At 38.6% G+C, this 22,067-nt stretch overlaps 1 protein-coding gene and 1 long non-coding RNA gene across 2 annotated transcripts in view; one reads left to right on the top strand and one right to left on the bottom strand.

Moving 5' to 3' along the window:
* The first annotated feature begins 3,870 nt into the window (after window positions 1-3,870).
* Window positions 3,871-22,067, top strand: part of ITM2B (integral membrane protein 2B) — a 28,732-nt gene continuing 10,535 nt past the window's right edge. Inside the window, exon 1 of the mRNA XM_040448424.1 lies at window positions 3,871-4,163. Coding sequence (XP_040304358.1) covers window positions 4,047-4,163 — 117 coding nt within the window. The 5' untranslated portion in view covers window positions 3,871-4,046. The remainder of the gene's footprint in view (window positions 4,164-22,067) is intronic.
* LOC121012958 (uncharacterized) overlaps window positions 10,606-22,067 on the bottom strand; it is a 28,977-nt gene continuing 17,515 nt past the window's right edge. The window contains exons 2-4 of the long non-coding RNA XR_005782425.1: window positions 17,752-17,756; window positions 12,166-12,170; window positions 10,606-10,634 (exon numbers count right to left, since the gene is read on the bottom strand). This is a non-coding gene — a long non-coding RNA (uncharacterized LOC121012958). The remainder of the gene's footprint in view (window positions 10,635-12,165; window positions 12,171-17,751; window positions 17,757-22,067) is intronic.

The following is a 22,067-nucleotide window of genomic DNA, read 5'->3' as shown; positions in this document are numbered from 1 at the left end:
ATAGCTCCCTCCTGCCTATCCTGCTGTTATGCCCTACATTACTCTGCATGTACCTGCTGGAGGCCTCTCACTCAGCCCTCTCTCGCAGTGGTCTTGGTGTCCTTGTTCATGCCATTTCCTTCACTCAGGCTGTTCTTCCTCCTCCTTTCTCTGCATCCAAATCTTTTCCATTCCTCTAACTAAAATCCTGTCCCCTCTATGAAACTTCACCAGGCCACTCCAGGTCGTTCTGGACCTCAATGTCATACTTTGAACAGTTGACTTATTCGAGTATTACTGGTAAAATATGAGGCATGGTGAAGTTTAAGCAAGACTAGGGCTCATGTTGTTTGAGTGGATTCTGACCATTGGACCCATCTCTGTGCCTCTCTTCTATTTCTCACTCTATCTCTATCTCTGTCTCTCTCTCTTTTTTAATTTGTTTTTCTCATCTTTTCTCTCTTTCTCTCTCTCTCTCTCTTTTAAAGGTGAAGGGACATACTCCAAATGTGGAGGTACTTGGAAGGCCATGCTTTGAAAGGGGAAGCTAATAGGTGGTAACTGGAGGACTGGAGCATCCAGTGTGGGGGCATATCCAGTCATTCCACCATCAACACAACACAATTCCATATGCCAAGAGAGCTTCATTTATTGTTAGGGCAATTCCCAAAGGCATATTACAGCCTGAGATTCTGAGAGGAAAAAAAACAAAGCCCTGAAAAACTAATTCAGTTCATCAAAGAAAATAATGACATGATATAAAATAAAATAACTGAAAAACATACAGGGTATTGAGGTAGGGAGGTGATAAGAAATATAAACTTGGGAGGTAAGACATTTAGAAACAATAAAAGATATTTAAAGTTATGGAGAGAAGAGCAGTGCTTGCTTCAATCTGAAGAGAGGTAAGTTGAAGCCTTACCATTGCCTGGAAGAAATACATTTTTTTTTTTAAATTTTTTTATTTGAGAGAGAGAGAGAGAGAGAGCACCCTTAAGTGGGGGAAGGGAGCAGAGAGAGAAAGAAAGAGAATCTTAAGCAGACTCCACACTCTGCATACAGCCAGATCCCACAACACTGGGATCATGACCTGAGCAGAAAATAAGAGTTGGAAGTTCAACCAACTGAGCTACCTAGGCACCCCTGGAAGAAATATTTCTTAAATAAAAGTTGAGACAAAGCCACAAAAGATGCCCAGCCAAGCCACACATTGGGTTAAGAGAGAAGATATCAAAAGCACATTTCAAAGGGCATACTGAGTAATGTTGTTTCACTAGGGGCCCCAAATTTGCAAAAATTTCCAATCCTCTTGCTAAATCTGAAAGGGAATGAATTGAAAGCATGGAGATGTAAAAAACCTAAAACAAAAATCCTTATCCAAGCATTTAGATTTATAAATCTAAATGATCTAAGATTCTTAAATACTTTTTTAAAAAAATGTTTATTTTTTTAGACAGAGGGAGAGACAGAAAGAGAGTGCGTGAGCAGGGAAGGGACAGAGAGGGAGAGAGAATCCCAAGCAGACTCCTTGCTGTCAGCACAGAGCCAAAGGAGGAGCTGGACCCTAGGAAACAGTGAGGTCATGACCTGAGCCCAAGATCAAGAGTCTGATACTTAACCAACTGAGCCACGCAGGTAGCCCTGATCTAAGATTCTTGAATTAAGTTCTCTATGTTTTGTTTTCCCTGATGGTCTTTTTTTTTTTTTTTAAGGTTTTATTTTAAATAATCTTTACTCCCAATGTGGGGCTTGAACTCACAGCCTTGAGGTCAAGAGTCTCATACCCTATGGACTGAGACTGCCAGGCATCCTGTCTTCCTCCCTGGTTAAACAGAAAAACAAACACCAACATCAAGAAGAAATTTAAAGCAAGGGTCACTTTTAAAATAGAGTTTCCTTACTCTCTCAAAATTAATGTGAAAAAGGAAGACAAAGGTCTTCTAGGACCCCTTTACTTGCAGTAGTTAATGGTTACTTACCATTATGTTTTTAGCTTTCTTTTGTTGAGTCATCAACTATTCTCCTCCCCCACTCCTTAGATTCCAGGGTCAACAGGCAACCTTTTATTAAATCATGGGACTGCATTTGCTATGTTTGGTCTTGATCCAGCTTCTTTATTATCTGTGCTGTTGTGCACTACACTGTTTTGTAGACACATCAGATAAAATGGGGAAACAAAACCGGGAGACTATTCCCAGACTATTTGCCAACTGATTTTAAACTGTTGCTGGGTGCTGGTATGCAAAATAATAAATAGTCTTTTATTCCTAAGTCTTGTAGAATAGAAATGGGGGGGGGGGGTTGTTAATTTCCGATTCTGTCAAATGCCTTCATTCTTCCTTTGCCTCAGTTTCCTAATTTAATAGTGTCCAGAATTTTTTCTTTTCTTCCCTAATTCTATGTAATGCAAATGCCTTCAATATTTTTCCATCATCCCATCATAACAAAAAGAGAAGCAGGAAGGATATACGTATAATCATTTATAATCCTCCAGATCTTGTTCTGGAATTCCTTAGTTTTCAATGGTAGTGTCTCAGGAAATCTATGAAACTATGCCAGTAGTTCACAAAGTAAACCTCACAGGGTTGATCCCTCATCAAGTGAGGGTCAGGGAGTATCGGTAAGGTGCTGCAAGACATATGGCTAGCTGGGATCAGAACTCACCAGAACTGGAATTCAACTCTTGGCCATTCTCAACTGAACTCTCAATTTTCAGTGGAATTTCAGAATGCCTAAGCAGACTTAGGGTCTGGATTGGGTTTCTGAGTCCAGTATGACCTTTGGAAACATGGTCTGAAAGATTTGACAACCTTGGGTTGTTTCACAGGGATTTTTGGGGTCTGATTCTACCGAGTCTGGGACCTAACCTCATTCTGGAGCAGAGCCACATTCCCAAGGACCTCAGCCTCAGCCTACTTCCTTCACAGTTGACCGAGGTCAGAGTTGACACAGCTGAAACATTCTACACTGTATCCACCTTTTTGGTGGAACCGGGACAGAGTGGGGGTGGAAGAGTACAAGATCAACCATTTGTTCAAAGAGCTACACAATCATTAACCCAGTTAACAGTGCAGGCCAGTATCCTCTCTCACATTAGTTATAAGAAGAATCTTTTCAAAATATAATTTTGCCTTATCATTATTATTATTTTTTAATTTTGCAGAAAATTACTAAAGACTCATCATTGAGTACCTTGCCTTTGAATCACAAATCATCCGGTGTGCAGTGGGTTTTGTTCAAATCTGCACCAGAGTGGAACATTTTGTTTTAGGAATGTGAGAAGTACGAAATACAAATCTGCCAAGAGTCTTCCTCCGAAGTGCTCTGGGATTAGGCAGGGTAGGTATTGACCTTCCAAGGGAGGGGGTGAAGACATGGCAAGTCTGAGTCCGGTAACGCCCTTGGGTGAGGTCCCAGGAAGATAAAAGTAGTCAGATCACAAGGATAGAGCGTATTAACATTTCTGCCCTCCACTGGGCCAGTTCCATAATATAGAGAGGAAACGGAGGTGTGGACGCCCAAAACTTCCAGTCTTTGGACGTGCGGTGGGGGCAGCGAGCAGGAAAGGGCCTGCCTGCTACTGCCTGAGGTGAAGCCACTGTGCGCGGCGAACCCAGCAAAGTTCACCTGACTTCGTTACAAACCTGCAACATTGAGCCCGAAGGTAAACTGGGTGTAAAAGAACTCAGAACCGGAAAATCCTGGCCCGCACCCAACGAGCGCCCGTCCCCGCTCCCCGCCAACCGGCAAGATCCTGCGTGGGACCTAGGGCGGGGGCAGAGTTTGGAGCGGCGCCCGGCCCCGCCCCTCCCGCCTGCGGTCCCGCCCCTCCGTCCTCCCCGCTCCAACCCCGCCCCCGGGGGTGCGAGCCGTCTCCGCCCTCGCCCGGGAGCTGTGAGGCTGCGGGAGCGCTGCAGCAGTAGCCGCCTCAGCAGCCGCGGAGCCGCTCGCTTCACCTCCTTCGTCGCTGAGCCGCTCTCGGCCGAGGAGGCTGCAGCCGAAGCCAGGAGCCCTCAGCCCTCGCCTCGAGCTCGCCGCCGCCCTCCGAGGGCGCCCCAGGCCGCGCCATGGTGAAGGTGACGTTCAACTCGGCTCTGGCCCAGAAGGAGGCCAAGAAGGACGATCCCAAGTGCGGCGAGGAGGCACTCATCATCCCCCCCGACGCCGTCGCGGTGGACTGCAAGGTCCGAGGGCCGGGGAGGTCGAGGGACTGGGAGCTCGGCCCGGCCCGCAGGGCTAAGCGGGGCCCGGGGCGGCTCTGCGCTTCGCGGTGGCGCGGGGGTGCGGGCGAGGGTCCCCGGGAGGGTCTCCGGGCTCTCCTTCTTCTGAGGCTGCTCCCCCTTGCGTGTCCGGCCGCAGCTTCTCCTTTGTAAGAAAGTGCGTGTGCAGGAATCGGTGCTTAACACGGGATCGGGGGCTTGCGAGGCCTGGAGAGAGGGATCGAAGAATTGTGCCGAGTTCACGGTCGTTGTGCAGTCGGGGGAAGGTGCGTTGGGTCGTGACTGGGTTCGTTCCACCTGGAGACCGGCGGCGACATGCAAAACAACGAAAACAACCACAGAGTTTGGCACTTCCTCCCAGTGTAAATAATGTGCCTAAAATGGCTGACATCATTACAAGCCTAAACCTCTGTTGCTTCCTACTTTCGTTTCCAGGCTGAACAGCACTTGGACTAAGTCCAGCTGCTGTAAGTCTCTTAATTTTAAAAGCATTTTCTTTACCTCCTTTTTCCACGGCCCTTCGGTATTGGCAGGTGAACTTCAATTTGGGGTCTGGAGAGGGGGGGCTGAGGAACGGGTGACGGAAGGAAGCGAAATGACGATCTTTTCAGAGTAGCCTTTGGCTACTGATTTTATAGTTAAAACAAATATTCCGGGTAAAGATCCGTAATTACTGTGTACATGTTAGTGTCAAACCGGCAACTGGTTTTTCAATTATATAAGCGTCTTTATGAGGACCCCTTACGCTAAGTGAAACTAAACGGGAGAAACTTGTCCAAGTCCCTTATAAAATTCTCCTTTATTTCGCAAACTCCCCCTTTTAGTCCTAATTAAAAATCAGGAGTGGGACCATAATTGTGGTAGCTTTTAGCGGCTTACAATAATAATTCATTTAGAATATGATTGTAATGGTCTCAAGTTAAAAAGGAAAGACTCCTAGCCTATTTTCTACGAGATCTTTGGGCTGCAAAAATTCAGTCCTCTAGGTAGAAATTAGCTGTAGAAGTTAGTTATGCTGCACAAGTTACTTTTTCCTTAGCATTTTTCAAGACGTGTTATCAGTAGGGCACACTTAGTTTTTACTTAAAAAACAATTGTGTGCAGGTGTGAGTAATAAGTTATTTTTTTTATATGGTTTAGTGAAAGTTACTATTGAAAAATATGGCACTGACATACTATAAAAAATTTGAGATTATGTGAAGCTGGATGTGCCTGTACTTATTTTTTGGGAATGTTCTAGTTAAAAACAAAAACATCAGGGGTTGATTTTTAAATGACTGCCTTGCCTTGAAATAGGAACAGTGAACTGATTCCCTAAAAGGATTAAGAGTTTTGGTATTGGTATTGTTTTTCTGAATCCATTGCAAACAGTCTTGGTCTTAAAAGAAAATGTTTGGAATGCACAGAGGATAATTCCAGTAGCAAATTATTATCCTAGCTCTGTGTTTATTTAACATTCATTGCACCTAAAATAGATTGTCAAGTGCCCTGTCATAACAGTCACAGTCTCAGATACATATAGAGATTTTAATCGTATTATGTATCTTTTAAAAAATCCTATAAATAAATATAATTCCTCCCGTTTAAAAAAAGGGAGGGAGAAAGCATCAGATGATGTCACTTCAGAGAGCTTTTCTCTGTTTCTCTGTACTGAAGGAGATTTGAAACTCTGGATGAACGACAGAATTAATTTGCTAGGCAGCTTTAAATCTGACTTTTAACATTTTCTGTCATTTCTGAAATGTTAACTTTGCTTTCAGATTTTCAGAATTTCTCGCAGTTTCACCATACGCTAATTTTATTTTCCCAGCAGTTGTGAAAAAGTAGCCATTGGTAGCTCTGTGCTTTGTTTTCTATTTTCTTTTTCTGTTTGCTTTCTATTTTCTTAGATCCTATATCTAAATAGAAATACTTGAACTAAGCTGTGAGGGCCAGAGTATTCCTTTGTAACCACACAGCAGTCATGGATGAATAGGCAGATAAAAAAATGACATTCTTTTTCTAGCAATAAGCTCAAAGACTTCTTTTCTTCAGTGAGTGACAAAATATTGCTCTACGTTAAAAGTAGAACCCATATAATCAGTCACTTAACGGTAAATGAAGACTTTGCTTAGTAATAGACGTTGTGAAAGAACTTCTGATCTGCATCTTAGCTTGGGCTGTGATTACATAATGTGCTCTAGCTCCTTGGGGTGACTTTACCAGTAACCACTGGTTTGACTGCCCATATTTTGCACCGAATCAGCCTTCCTTTTTTCCCCCTGGGGCATTTCCTTGCCTGCCTGGTTGGTTGAGAGAATCAAGTAAAGCTAATTATGGACCAGAACTCCTGAACAAGACATTTTTAATACCTTCAAACCCTCCTGGACCTCAATGTCCAAAAGACATTTGTTTCTCAAAATGTACAGTTAAGGGTCACCTGCCCTGATGTCATTTTGGATTCTGGTTAAAAAATGCAGATTCTATTGGTTAGAATCTACCAAAGAATTCTGATCACTCCAGTCATCTGTCTTATGTAACACACATTCCAGTACTTTAATGTTGCTTCTGTCTTTTGCTGTTTCTTTAGCTCTTATTGCAGGTTCCATTGCCCCATTTTTCAGTCTTGTCTTTGCAGTAGCTGTCAACTCCCAACAGCCATGTCTACTGATTATCTCAACTAGCTCGCTATTTACTATTCTTAATGTTTATTTATTTTTGACAGAGAGAGAGAGAGAGAGAGAGAGAGAGAGAGAGACAGAGCATGAGTGGGGGAGGGGCAGAGAGAGAGGGAGACACAGAATCCGAAGCAGGCTCCAGGCTCTCAGCTGTCAGCACAGAGCCCAACGCGGGGCTGGAACCCACGGGCCACGAGATCATGACCTGAACTGAAGTCAGATGCTCAGCCAACTGAACCACCCAGGCGCCCCTATTTACTATTTTTTTTCACTACATTTTCCCTTTAATTTTTCACCTTCCTCTGCCTGTCCCAACTGTCACAAAGCTCAGAGATAAAGATACAGAAATAGCAGAGTATGACCTCTGTTCTGTGTAACAGGTGAATTTGAAATCCCATGCATGTTTTATGTTAGGTGCAGCAATTCATTCACTTACATTTGTGTCTATAACTTTGAGCCTTGGAAAACTGTTATATATTTGCAGATATGAAAGAAAATACTTAATGTACTGAGTCAGAAGTCCCAGTTTTGTCTTTACATAACTGAGCTTGGGCTTAAGTTTTTCATTTTCTTTATCTCTTTGATGAGCGGGTACAGCCACATGGTCTATAAGGACTCTTCCAGTTTTACAATTTGATGAAGATGTTAGGATTACATAATTATATTTGGCAGGAATTAAATTGTTTTAATTGTGAAAAATAACAACTACCTCCTCACCCTAACCAGACCGTGCCCTTTCTTCTTCCCCATGTTTAGCATGTTATCTTCGTATTAAGTAGCAGTGGGTCAAAGAGAAAAGAAATGGACCAAGGTTTTATGTAATAAACCAATTTTTTATTTTGGGTTACCTCACCAAGAGAGTGCACCCACATGAGCAAGGGAGGGGGCAGAGGGAGAGAGAGAGAGAGAGAGAGAGAGAGAGCGAGCAAGTGCAAGGGAGAATCTTAAGCAGGCTCCACTCTCAGCTTAGAGCCGGATGCTGGGCTCAATCCTAGGACGCTGTGATCATGACCTGAGCAGAAATCAAGAGTCAGACACTCAACCAACTGAGCCACCCAGGCGCCCTTTGGGTTCCCTCATTTTAGAGCAGTAGTTGGTAACAGCTTTTTTGGTAATGCCGAATTATGAAACACCTTTCCCAATATCAAAACTCAGAAAGCTTAAATTTGCTTCATAGGTATTCCTGCCGCTGTACTGCTGAAAAATAGCATTGCCTCTCTTCTGCCCTGCATTGTAGTTGTAGACGTAAAAGGGAGAGAAAAGGAAACTGCTTGTGTGGGAGAGAAGATGGGGCAGGATGGAAGTGGGAGAAAAAGTACAGGACCACTACCCCAGTTAAGTTCTGAGTTACCCATTACAGAATGGCCATTTGGACTTAGTTCTTTACACTTTCTGGTGTTTCCTGTTTGCATAAATAGGACTAATGGGTTCAGTAATTTAGCTTTGTGGTGGTGGTGGTGGTTGGTTTTTGTTTTTTTGGTGCGGATGAAGAGGAAGGAGGAACATAAAATATATGACATTTACTGAAATGTGTTGACCTTTAAAGAAGAGATTGGGAGCTTGGTTGTTTTTAAAGAATCTACATATCATTACCTAGTTAGTTGTGTAATTTAGTGCTTGTAAACCAGTGGCCAGTAAAAAATTTATAGTCCTTAACATTTTGGTTCTCCAAGAGGGTATTTATCGATAGTTGAAGTGTGAGGGTTTAATATTGGGAGATAAATTAAGTGTCCCCTGTGCATACCACATGACTTGGCAGGACCTGACCCCTCCTTCCACATGCCTCTGGGGTTGCTGCTGCTACTGCAGAGGGTGGACAAGGTTGCATATTGTGCATTTGGAGGACAAATTACCTGCCTGGGGTCTTCACAGTGTCACCTTAAACATATTTTGTCTGTACTAAACAGAAGCAAGTGTATCATCCTTAGCAAAATAAGCACATCAGATGTTGTAGAATTCAGCTCTGCCATATAAGTGAATATAAGCGTTTTTTTTTAACCAGAAATATCTTTTAGAACTCATGGCACAGGCTTAGTTATAGTTGATTTAGAATTTAACTTATAAAGTTTTCATTATATATTACTAAAGCTTGATGTGCTTTAAACTAAATGTTCATTGAAAAATGTAGTAAGTAGTAATTCTGGGACATTTTATTTCTCCTTTTCTATCATAACTTAATATCTAGAGTGTCTATTTAAAGGCATTTTCTTTTTCCAAAAGGAAATACTTTCTGAATTCATATTATAACTAAAGCTACTTGGACTGCTTTGTATATCATAGTGTCAATAGAGGAAGATCCAGAAAATATTTATGTCTTTTCAAATACAGAATCGGTGAATTCATCCTCTTAAACCTTTTAGGTAAACTGTAGGTACCTTTTAGGTAAACTTGGCAATTCTTATTAGAGCTTAGACTGAGGAGTTAAGGAATTTGCCATCAAAAGGCTTTTTCAGGTCATAACTCCTGCCTGTTTTAATACAGGATTTGACAGTTCTGAGTTTCTCGGGTGGTTTTTGTCCAAATGATATAGAAAACAGTCACACTGGAACTAGGTTTTCAAGAAGCTTATGTGCAGAGTTATTTCCTGGCTCTCTTATTTTCTTTGCACAAAACTTAATGAATGTCTTTTACAGGGTATATGGCTAAAAGTTTAGAAATTTTAGTACAGATATGACCCAAAGAACATCATTAAAAATCATTTAGTTGTGATTATCCCCTTTATTATTTATGATACATATTCTTAATAGCTTTAAAGATATCTACAATATAATCCTCTTTTATGTGTTACCAGCAAGTGAATGAACAAAATTATTTTAAACAGTTGAAGATTTTTTTTTTAAGCTCTTTAATTGATTTGAGGGGAAAAACAATTTTATGAAGTATTTCTATAATTCTGTCACTTGGGGAAAAATCAGGAAAAAATGAACATAGGCTTTATTCTTATGCAGAAGAATTTTAATCTTGAGTTATAGAAATGAAAAAAGTATTCTTTTTTATATGATAAGAGGGATATTCTGATTTTTCATTTAATGTATTATCTTTTAATGTTGATAAGGTTCCCACAGTAATTATAGGACTTAGATGGTGTGTGTGTGTGTGTGTGTATGTATGTATGTATCAGAAGAGAAATTAATGTTGAAATAAAATTTGTGTAAATGCCTGAACATTTTCAAGTTAAATATCTAGGAACTTTATTTGAAAATTGACACTAATTATGGTGTTAGATATTGGAGATTTAAAAATATTTGCATAAACCTTTTTGGCATAGTTGAATTTCATACTTTAGGAAATGAAGTCTTGATGGGTTTTTGTATATTTGAAAGTTTGTTTTAATGCCAACATTATTATTATTATTTTCTATTTGAGAGAGAACTCTTATGGGTATATGTGCATGTGGGCTCAAGTGGGAGAGAGGCAGGGCAGAAAGAGAGAGTGTGAGATAGAATCTCAAACAGGCTCCGAGCTGTCAGCCCGATTGGGGCTCTGTCTCAGGAATACTGAGATCATGACTGGAGGTGAAATCAAAGAGTCAGACTTTAACCAACTGAGCCATCCAGACAACCCCTGGCCAAAATTATTATTTTTTTTTTTAATTTTTTTTCAACGTTTTTATTTTATTTTTGGGACAGAGAGAGACAGAGCATGAACGGGGGAGGGGCAGAGAGAGAGGGAGACACAGAATCGGAAACAGGCTCCAGGCTCCGAGCCATCAGCCCAGAGCCTGACGCGGGGCTCAAACTCACGCACCGCGAGATCGTGACCTGGCTGAAGTCAGACGCTTAACCGACTGTGCCACCCAGGCGCCCCCCAAAATTATTTTTAAAAGTTTGTCTGTTTTGGGGCACCTAAGTGGCTTAGTCAGTTAAGTGTCCAGCTTTGGCTCGGGTCATGATCTCACAGTTCTAGGGTTCAAGCCCTTATGGGGCTCTCTGCTGTCAGTGTGGAGCTTGCTTCAGATTCTCTGTCTCCCTGTCTCTGCCCCTTCCCTGCTGTCTCTCTCTCTCAAAAATAAACATTTTAAAAAAATTTGTCTGTTTTGCAGAATGTATGAAGATTAAAGCCTAAATCTTGAATTGTTTACTCTGCTTTAAATATGATTATTATGTTTAAAATTATTTAATACAAAGCCCCAAAAGGTGAGTTGCATTGTTAAATAAATTAGTTGGATCACTGTAGTGTCCAAAAGAAGACCCAGCTTTGTGTTGGGAAAAATGATTTCCAGAGTCCGTCTGTCTGCATCTGCATTTCTTTTTTTTTTTTTTTTTTAATTTTTTTTTCCAACGTTTTTATTTATTTTTGGGACAGAGAGAGACAGAGCATGAATGGGGGAGAGGCAGAGAGAGAGGGAGACACAGAATCAGAAACAGGCTCCAGGCTCCGAGCCATCAGCCCAGAGCCTGACGCGGGGCTCAAACTCACGGACCGCGAGATCGTGACCTGGCTGAAGTCGGACGCTTAACCGACTGCGCCACCCAGGCGCCCCTTTTAATTTTTTTTTTTTTCAATGCGTCTGCATTTCTTAAAATTCATTTTCTCAGCCAACCTTTTAGTATTTCTGTTCTGCTATATACACTCTTCTATCAGTTTTTATCTTTTATTTTGTAGCTTTCGTCTTCAATTTATTTTTTCCTTGCTTTCATCTTAGCGCCAAGAACATTTCCCAAGCGAGACATCAGTATTAACCGGGACAATGATAGACTAAGCAGAGATCACAAACTCAATGCCTCCTGGGCCCAAGCAGATAAATTAGTGAAGCTGGGCTTTTTACCTATTAAAGAAGTTAGAATATTCTTCATTTTCATTAAAAAAAAAAAAAAAAAGGATCCAGTGTTGTTTGATTCTCCAGTTTTTAAAGGCAAGGTAGAATCAGGGTTTTTATTTGAAACCTGAGTTTTAAATATTAACAACTAATTAATACAGGAATTTCAGGCAAGAATTGACAGCTTGACATGGGCCACTGCTTTGGTCTCCTTTATAGTAGAGAGCAGGGCTGGCAAATTATGGCCCATGTGTTCAAATGTGGCCTGCTGCCTGTTTTCATATGGCCCATGAGCTAGGAATTACTTTCACATTTTTAAATGGTTGAGGGGAAAATCAACCAGTTTCTCCCTTTTGCCCCAGTATCCTCACTCAGTAAAGGGGTATAGATCAGGAAGCCATTGAGTCTAGTAACTGAGAAATCAGACTAGGCAGTTCTACTTTAGGATTTAAGTCCTATGTCTACTAGCCCTTACTGTGATACTCAGCTTTCTATGTCTCATTTTCTTCTGCAAAATGAGGAGTATGATAATCTGTAAAAAGTTTATCACTGTGCCTGGAATAGAGTGAGAGTAAGACTCCATAGACATTAGCTGCTGTTATTACTACTACCATTACTGTCACTTATAACTACAGCTGTCACAGGGTTTGGCATTCCTCAGATTATTAAATAGCTATGTGATGTGAGACCAGATGTAGCATCTGTCTAGTTTTCCTGTTTGCTTTGATTCCACTTTGCACATGTCACTTGTTTTAAGGAAACTTACCTTAAAGATTTCTAGAAGTAGAAGATTTAAAGATAGAAGTAAAGTTAACGAAGCAGGGCAGTTACTAATTTCAGTTTTGTTTTGTTTTTTTATAGACCAGTGCCCCACACCTAAAGCCATTTTCAGATAGGGTGAGATCCTACTGGCAAATGTTAATGTTGTAATCTGGATCTGGTAACTTGCACAAGTCAGGAAACCTCCCCAAGACTCAGTTCCCTCGTTAGTAGGATAGTGTGGTGACACTGGCCTTCTAGAGAGCTGTTGGGATGAAATTAACAATACCTGCTACATAGAAACTTAAATGTTAAGGCATTTCCTTCATCCCTATCTATTAAAATAAAGACCCACTTTTCTTCCTCATCATTCTTGTTCTGGAATATTACTTCTTGTGTTTACTGTTATTGTTTATCTCTATGTCACATGTCAGTTACATAACAATATTGTTATTAAATCACGCTCTCCAAGGATTCTGATGAGGATTCCTTTCTATAACATAAAACCCTTAGCCTTCAGTAGTTGTATTCATTTTCCTGCGAAAGTGGGTATTGTCCATCACATAAAGGATGTTAATAGAGTTTTATAAATTTAATTTTGGGTTTTACCAAGTAATACTTTATTTTAAAATGCAAATAATCCTGCCCTATCACAGAGGAACCCACTTTTTAAAAATCACACTATAATTATTTTCATTACAATGCAAATTTTGAGTGTACAGTTACATGACTTTAAACATACGCACCTGAATAACAACCCAGTCAAGATAGAAATGTTGCTGTCAACTCACAAAGTTCCCATGTCCTTGTAGAGTCTCCTCCTCTCCCCTTAGAGGCAACCACTATTCTAATTTCTATCTTTGAAAATTAATTTGAGGCAATTGGGTTCACTCTGGCTTCTTACGGTCTTTTGTTATCAGAGTGGCCACTAGGCTACACTCTGCCTTTCTGAAAATTAGAAAAGGCTGCCCTCTGCGGTTTTGGTGAGCAGAGCACAGACTGGATTCTGGCTTCACTGATCTCCTTGGCCCTGTATCCTTGTACTCAGAACAATCTGCCCAGCCATATACGATGATCCTAGCTCCGTGTTTCTATAAATTAGTGGTTCTCAAACTTTCTGGTCTCAGGACCCTTTTGTACTCTTAAAAATTGTTGAGGATCCCAAAGAGTTTTTGATTAATGCAGTTTATATCTATTGATATTTACTATATTAGAAATTAAGACAATATTAACTTAAAATAACAATAATAAACCTACAAAACATTACCATAAATGACAATTTTATGAATACTGAACTTTTCCAAACAACCAGAAAAACTTTTTAAATTTATATTCAAGTCAGTTAGCTGGTTACAGTGTAAACTGGTTATAGTGTAAAATAACGAGAAATTTTTAAGAAGGGTAACACTTTTACATTTTTTCAATACTCTACTGAATAGCTTAGTAGAAGACTATTAATAATAGCTGATTCTCACATCAGCTTTTGTGGTCAGCTTATTGTGCTATCACACATTCAGCTTCTGGAAAAGTTGACTATACACTAGTCAGAGAGTGAGAATGAAAAAAAAAAACAGTGTGTTAGTTTTTTTATGAGAATAGTTTTGACCTTGTGGAACCCCTGAAAGTGTCCCTGGACCACATTTGGAAAACTACTCTCCATATTTGCTTATGCTGCTGTTCATAGTTTTTGTTTTGTTTGTATTTTTTGCAGTTTTAGCTTATTACCTACTGGCTTCCTTATATGGAAAGTGAATATTTAGCCTTTTCTATATATTAACATATTACAAACATAGTCTATTCTTAAGGTATAGTTATAGTAATTTCTGGTTAAATTGATATTCTTTCCTTTTATTGTAATTGACATAAACGTCATTTACACCTGAGTAATGTAGCTTTATTCTATTTCTTTTCTCATACAAAACCTTTTTATTATCCCTAGAGTTTAAAAAAATGTTTATTTTTGAGAGAGAGAGACAGCGAGAAAGACAGAGCATGAGTGGGGAAGGGGCAGAGAGAGAGGGAGACACAGAATCTGAAGCAGGCTCCAGACTCTGAGCTGTTAACACAGAGCCCAATGCGGGGCTAGAACTCATGAACTGTGGGATTGTGACCTAAGCTGAAGTCAGGCACTTAACCAACTGAGCCACCCAGGCACCCCATTTTTCTTAGATTTAATCATTATTTCTTGGGCCAAGGAGAGTTGCTTAATTTTCTATTTATTGTTAATTCATCTTCAGACTCTGACAGCAGGTCCTGCCTGTCTGTATTTACAGACTTACTAGGTAACTCATCGATTTTTCTGTTTTTCTTGGTGCTATTCCACTTGTCATTCTTCACTTTTGCCATCCCAACTGGTTGTACTCTAAGCGTGTTGCTATACAGATGTCCAAGAGTAATTATTATCTTAGAATTGAATTGCCTTTGTCTTTATTCTGTGTTGGATCTGCAGTTGTATGAATCTGAGAAAAAGTGTCTGAAATCAGTTTTTTAAAAAAAAACTTTGCTTGTCTGAGAATCTTTATCCTCACATTTAATTGACAATTGGTAATTTATTTGGGTATAAAAATCTAAGTTAGCAATTTTCTTTCACCGTTTTGATGGCATTGATTCATTTAACTTCTGGACTGATGCCATTCTGATTCCTGGTTCCTTATACATGACCAATTTTTTTTTTCCCCTCTAGAAGTTTGGGATTTTTGTCTGTATGCTTTTGGCTTTCAAAATTTTTATTGACATAATTTGTTTAATGTCATTCATTTCCATTCTCTGGCTTACAGTGTATTAATTTGCTTATCCCTTTATTATTACTCTGTTGAGCTTTCAGGAAGAAGTAAACATGACTATTTAACTGGGAATCAATAATAGGACTTTTAACTCTGCTGTCTTGGTAGCTTTTTAAAGATTAAAAATGGATTTTATGGTAATAATAGCTAATAATGGAAACCATTATTATCAGCACTATTTTTTAAAGTAATCGTTACACTTAACATAGAGCTCAAACTCATGACCTCCAGGTCAAGAGTCCCATGCTTTTCCGACTGAGCCGGCCAGGTGCCCCATATTAGCATTAGTTTTAAGGTCAGACAGGATGGCCTAGAAAGATAGATGAGGCATCTTCTGGTTTCCCTCTATAAAGTTCTAAAACTGTCTCCTTCATGAGTTATTTTAGAGACAAGTCACTCCCTACCAGCTTTCTGGTTTTGCTTTGTGGCTTTATTACTCTACTTAGGTTCCATTAAAAAAAAAAAAAAATTACTTATTTTTGAGAGAGAGAGAGGAAGACAGAGAATCCCAAGCAGGCTCTGCACTGTGAGCACAGAGCCTTATATGGGGCTCAAACTCATGAACCATAAGATCACAACCTGAGCCAAAACTAAGAGTCAGATGCTTAACCAGCTGAGCCACCCAGGTGCCTCAGGTTTCATTTTTATAATTAATATCTCGCCTTTTCTATTTATTTTGAAATGTCTATATGCTGGTAAGCCTGACTTATTTTCCTTTGTTGTTTTTGCTTTGTGTGCATAGGATTTTAATACTTTCTGTTACTGTGCTTTGTAATTTGATGAGCAACAGAAAAATCGTATTAATTTTCAACATAATAAATACAATACTACTGTTATAATAGTTAACACATAGTGCTTAATATGAGTGTGCCTCAGTTCAAATAAAATTATGATAGCAGAATTCTGAAGAAACTCGGGCTAAGTCATTTCTGATTGGATATAAGGATTATCCAATTATTACCTGGTGTCACTTCACTTATTATCAGTGTATTTGCGGAAGCTATTTAGTCAGGTGGTTTACCTAATAGCCCCATGCTTTTCCTTCCCTAAGATGTACATGGAGTGAGATGATATTCAGGCCTTACTAGTTCTGTGATACTACACAAATAATTTCACTTAACTTCTCTGGGCCTCATTATATGTATCTGTAAAATGATGTGTTGGACTAAATGACCTTTCATGGTAGATCTTTTCTTTCTGAAAACTGTACTGATCACGTTTTCAGAAGCATCTACTTCATGGCCAGACACTATATTAGGAATTTAAAAATTACTAAGCATCTTAGCCTTCAAGAAAGCACCTAGTACAGCTGAGAGAGACCAACCAATTGTGTAAACCAAATTAGTAACAACCTATTTAAATGTTGCAAAAAACACACACCCCTGGACCCTAGAACTAGGAGAGTGGTGGGATAAGGGAGCAAGATCAAATGTGAGTGACTACTGATGTATCGTGCGTGTATTTGGTGCTAGGCATAGGTTCAAAGCACTTTTTATGTGTTCGTGATAGACAAGTATCTCTCATCTCAAGAACTGGAATTTTTTTCCAGTAATTTTGTCTAACTTTAAAAATTCTAAACTTGGACAGAAGATTTAACTTTCTACATTTAAATTATTTGATGCTTTTAGAAAAATATAGTTGGAATATTCTTACCAAGAGTTCTGCATTTTAAATGGAATTACTCATATTTGAATATGAATATGAATTATCTTGTTGAATGACTTTGAAATCCAAGATTTTTACAAAAATGAGTCCAGAATGAGTTTGCTTCCCCCCACCCCCTATCTTGACACTTAATTTTATAATGAGTTATAGCAAGTAGAGCATTCCTATCACACTTTTACTTTGAAGAAGACAGTTGGTATTCTTATTAGGAGCAATATGAACTCATAATTCAGCCAGTGGCAGAAGAACTCTATCTTGACCACTTTATCTGTCTCTGGGAAAGGCTATGATTAATAGTAAATAGCAGTTGTGGATAATGCTGTTGTTTACAAACGTCTGGTTGTTACTGTTAGTGTAGGCTTTTCTTTTGACTACTCAGTACCTTTTGATCTCACTTCATAAAATAGAAAATTCTCTTCAGTGGAGATTGAATAAACACTGAAGAATAATGAGTACCTTTAAAATATGTAAAAAAAACAAAAAATAGAAAATGTTTAAGGTATGCCTATACTAATATTCTGCTTTGTGTCAGATACTCTGCTTGTCCTTAATGATATAAAGTGATTACGTTGTGATCCAGCACTAAAAGCATTTTATAGCCAATTTTTTTTTTTAGTTCTGACCTATATATATATTTTTAACCCAGGCCTGTACCAATTTATATAATGCCGGTAGTCTGATTCAGATTTCATAATTTTTTACAGTAGTTAAATTATTATAAAGTGGCTTAAATTTTTAATTTTTTTTGTTTCTGTATTGCCGCTCATGTATTGTTGTAGGATTTGTTTACAAAAAAGACATTAATGAAAATCTGTTTTGTAGACATTGTAATTTTCTATTAATTTTGCACTTTTTAAACCTCTCTCTAGTTCAAGTACAAAATAATGCAGTAACTTTATTATCCATCTAATGCCAAGCACTTAGAAAACTCTTCCTTTTTTTGTGCCAGACACATTTGTCATGTGGACTTTATCATCATAGTTGAGATTCTAGCAATCTTACTTGAAAAGTACGTGAAAAGCATAATTCAGATACTAATTTAAATGAACAAGACAAAATGCAAACGAATTTTTTATATTTTTATAGAATTTAGCTTCTTAGCCATAGATTTTGTGTTCTACATATAACAGAATATATATTTGGCAATAGTGCTATAAATAATGAGCAGACTGCTGGATCGTGTCTTTTTTTTTTTTAAGTTTTATTTTATTTATTTAGAGGGAGAGAGAGGGCCAGCGGGGGAGGGGTAGAGAAAGAGGGAGTGAAAGAGAGTCCCAAGCAGACTCCCCTCTGGCAGCATGGAGCCTAGGCAAGTCCAAGCAGAGCTCAGAACTCAGGAACCATGCTGAGATCATGACCTGAGCCAAACCCAAGAGTTGGCCACTCAACAAACTGAGCCACCCAGGTGCCCTGGATTGTGTCTTTTTGATTCTTTCATACTTAGGAAAGAAAACTAATGTAGGAGTCAGGTGAATAGAACATATACAAATAGTAAATGAGTGGCACTGGTATTCTACACAGCAGTGATCTGTTGGAGCAATCACCTACATAACTTTTGTGGTTCTAAGAATATAGGTAGGAAAGCATTTTTGGAAAATGCTTTGTTTGTCATTTTAGAATTCTTGCTTGAGTAAGAAGCGATTTAATTTTCCCCTCTGGTACTGTAAAATCTTTTTCCAGTTGGTCTTTTCAGTACTGTTGTAGATTGCTTTGTATTGGCTTCAACCCCAGTGGATACTTGTTTCAGCTTAACCTTTCCTAGCTAAATTAGATGGTGGCAGGATAATAACAGCTATCATCAGTTGAGCACTTACTGTTTCCTGCATACCAAGCTGTGATCTAAATGTTTCACATATATTTCCTCATATTCCTACACCAACTCTGTGAGATAGGTGCTATTATTAATCCATGTTTATGATGACATAATTGATTCAGAGAAGTTAAACTTGTCCACCTGTTTCCCATTCTCCAAAATTCTGACATTTTTGTCTGCTGTCTTTTCATTTTTGTCTTCTCTTACAGGTTTATATCTTTTCCAGCTTCTTTAGTAATCATTTACTTGAGTCTGAGGAAAAAACCCTGTCCTGTTCTTGCAAGTTGGGAAAGGAGAGGAATTTGAGTTTACTGGAGTATTATTTGCATACTGAAAATTCAGCCTTTTTAGGTATACAGTTGTGTTAATTTTGACAAATGTAGTTGTATAATCATCACAGTCAAGATGCAGAATAGTTTCCTTACCCCAAAATGTTCATACCGCTTCGTAATTCTGTCTCTCACTCCATTCCTATTTCCTCTTTCTGTAGTATGCTTTTTCCAGAATATAGATGGTATTATACCTGTAAGTAGCCTTTTATCATTCTCATTGTCTTTATATTTTCTGGGAACTGGGTGTTGTCTAGAACAGATCTTTCATTCCTGTAGTTCTTGGTCCATGGTTTTATCTAGGCTTGTTCAGTTCCAGCTCTTCTCTGTTACCACTTTTGGTTTGCTGATACTATCCATATCCAGATTTATTGTTTATAAGAGAATTCCTGTTGTGTCATTTAAAGCATTGGAGTTTTTTGGTTTTGTTTTAAATTTTATTTTGTTTTAGAGAGAGACCGAGCAGGAGAGAGGGGCAGAGGGGTAGAGAGAGAGAGAGCCAGACTTGGGGCTTGATCCCACAACCCTGAAATTATGACCTGAGCTGAAATCGGGAGTTGGAAGCTTAATTGACTGAGCCACGTACGTGCCTCAAGCATTAAGGTTCTTTATTCACCATACTAATTCAGTCTGAAACTCAGAAGTCAAAATCCTTTATATAAGGAATGGTTTAGACTGGTTGTTTTATAAAAATTGGTTCTCAGAAGGAAGCACACTTAGAGTAGGAAATGAAGATCAAGGTTAAAAACTAAGCAACACGGTAGAAAAGAATATGGTATGTTGGCCTTTAACTGGGGAGAAAAATGATGAGAAGTTGAGAAAACTAGAACAATGAGGAGAAACTCATTTGTAAAAATTTGAATCATTAGATTCTTTTTAAAAATGTTGTCAGCTAATTCTGTATTTTGGAAAATAGAATATAGGCCAAACACATCCCTGGGCAGCTGGCCTGTGTAACTCTATATTTATCTATATTACCAAATGTGTTTTAAAAATGTACGTTTCTAAGTTACCAGATCTATTTCTGCAGGTTCAGTAGTTCATGCTACTTTGAGTTGAATAAACTGTATTGATTCTTGTCCGTATTTGTCTCGTTGTTATACTTAAAGCATTTTTATGCCTTTTTTCTTCTCCTTTTTCTTTTTCTTTCCTTTTCATTTTTCTTTTCTTTGCTTTCTACGGTAATACAATTTTTAACCCTAGGAGATGTTTTCTTCTTTAGTATTCTGGTTCCTAAAGCTTTGTTACTGCATTTGCTATAATAAATTGCATAATAGTATAAGTGGGAGCTTTGGAAAAAATGTCTCTTCATTCATCCTATAAAGAAGTCTCAGGGGCGCCTGGGTGGCGCAGTCGGTTAAGCGTCCGACTTCAGCCAGGTCACGATCTCGCGGTCCATGAGTTCGAGCCCCGCGTCGAGCTCTGGGCTGATGGCTCAGAGCCTGGAGCCTGTTTCCGATTCTGTGTCTCCCTCTCTCTCTGCCCCTCCCCTGTTCATGCTCTGTCTCTCTCTGTCCCAAAAATAAATAAACGTTGAAAAAAAAAAAAGTCTCAAATGGAAGCGCCTGAGGATGTGAAGGGATTCGTTAGTGTAGGAACAGTATAAAAATTATATGAAAACCCTTGTGTTTTGTCTGAGTTAAGTTGATAATGGAGGCACATTTACTGAAGCCTCTTAGGGAACTGACTGAGGTGACCTAATTCTTAACTAATTGAAGTACCAGAACTGAATTTACCCTTCATTTTGCATAAAATATAATTTGTTAAGTAATTTTACTTCATCATATGATGATAAGATTTATTTGAACCAGAAATTAGTTCAGTGAGAGAGCAAGAATGCTTCCAAAAACTGTCTTTCCATACTGCTGTGGAGGGATGATTATAGGCCAGAGTGTGCTTCAGTGTCTTCATTTATAAACTGGGGTAAAAACTTGAGGTTTTAGGAAGATTAATGAGATGATAATTGTACAGCACCTATGGGAGCTCTTTTACCTCATCAGCATAATTTAAGGTGCACCAGTTTTATTGCAGTACAAGGGGAGGAAATGTCTCTAACTTGTTTTAAATTAGGCCAGGTAAACTTATATACCCTGGCAAGGAAGCCCTTGTTCATGGGTGTTTCCCTTTTTTTTGTTGATTTTTTTTGTTGTTGTTGCTGTCCTTTAATTATGGAATAATCCAAGCATAGAAAATCAGAGAATGTGTAGTACCATTTGATATGTTTTTAAGTCTTAAATATCATACAATGGTAATATCCAACTTACCTTTTTTTAAAAATTGGGCATTATGTTTCTGAGATTTATCTCAAAATCAACTATGCTAGTTGATTTCATTTTAATTATTATTGTGTGACCCTAAATACTTTATTCTCCACTTGATGGACATGTAGGTTATTTCTAATGTTTTTCTTAATTGACCATTCTGCAGTAATCATTTTTAGACCTTTGTGTACATGTATAAAACTTTATCTAGGGCCATATTCCTAGGAATGGAATTGCTGGGTTAGAGGGTGTGTGTGTGTGTGTGTGTGTGTGTGTGTGTGTGTATCTTCAATTTTATTAGATTCTGCCAAATTGTTCTCCAAGCAGTTGTACCTGCCAACTGTATGAACATTCTCAATTCCCATTACTCCACCCTTTTCCTAGCATTTGGAAAGCATTAGGCTTTCTCTATTGCCTGGTATTATAAGAACTTGTTTGATTTTTTTTTTTCTCTGCACTTTCCATATTGAAGTATAATTTGCATGCAATAAAATTTGCCCATTCTGTGTGTATAACTTGATTGAATTTATGGTAATTGCATAAAGTTGTATATCCCCCACCATCAAGATATGAAACATATCTGTTACCCTAAAAAATGTCCTTATATGCCTTCAATTTCCCTTCACCAACCCTTGGCCATGGCAACCACTGAGCTACTTTTTGTCACTTATATTTGCCTTTTTTAGAATTTCATAAAAAATGGAATCATGCAGTAAATAATCTTTTGTGTTGGATTTGTTTCACTTAGCATATTTTTGAGGTTCAATATGAAACATACCACAATTTATCTATTCCTCATTTAGTGGATATTTGTGTTGTTTCTAGTTTGGAGCTATTATGAA

This window comes from Herpailurus yagouaroundi, unplaced genomic scaffold (assembly GCF_014898765.1).
Source record: "Herpailurus yagouaroundi ecotype Mexico unplaced genomic scaffold, PumYag 197, whole genome shotgun sequence".
Classification (NCBI taxonomy): domain Eukaryota; kingdom Metazoa; phylum Chordata; class Mammalia; order Carnivora; family Felidae; genus Herpailurus; species Herpailurus yagouaroundi.
Note: the sequence above shows the minus strand (reverse complement) of the source record. Positions and strands in the feature narration are given on the sequence as shown.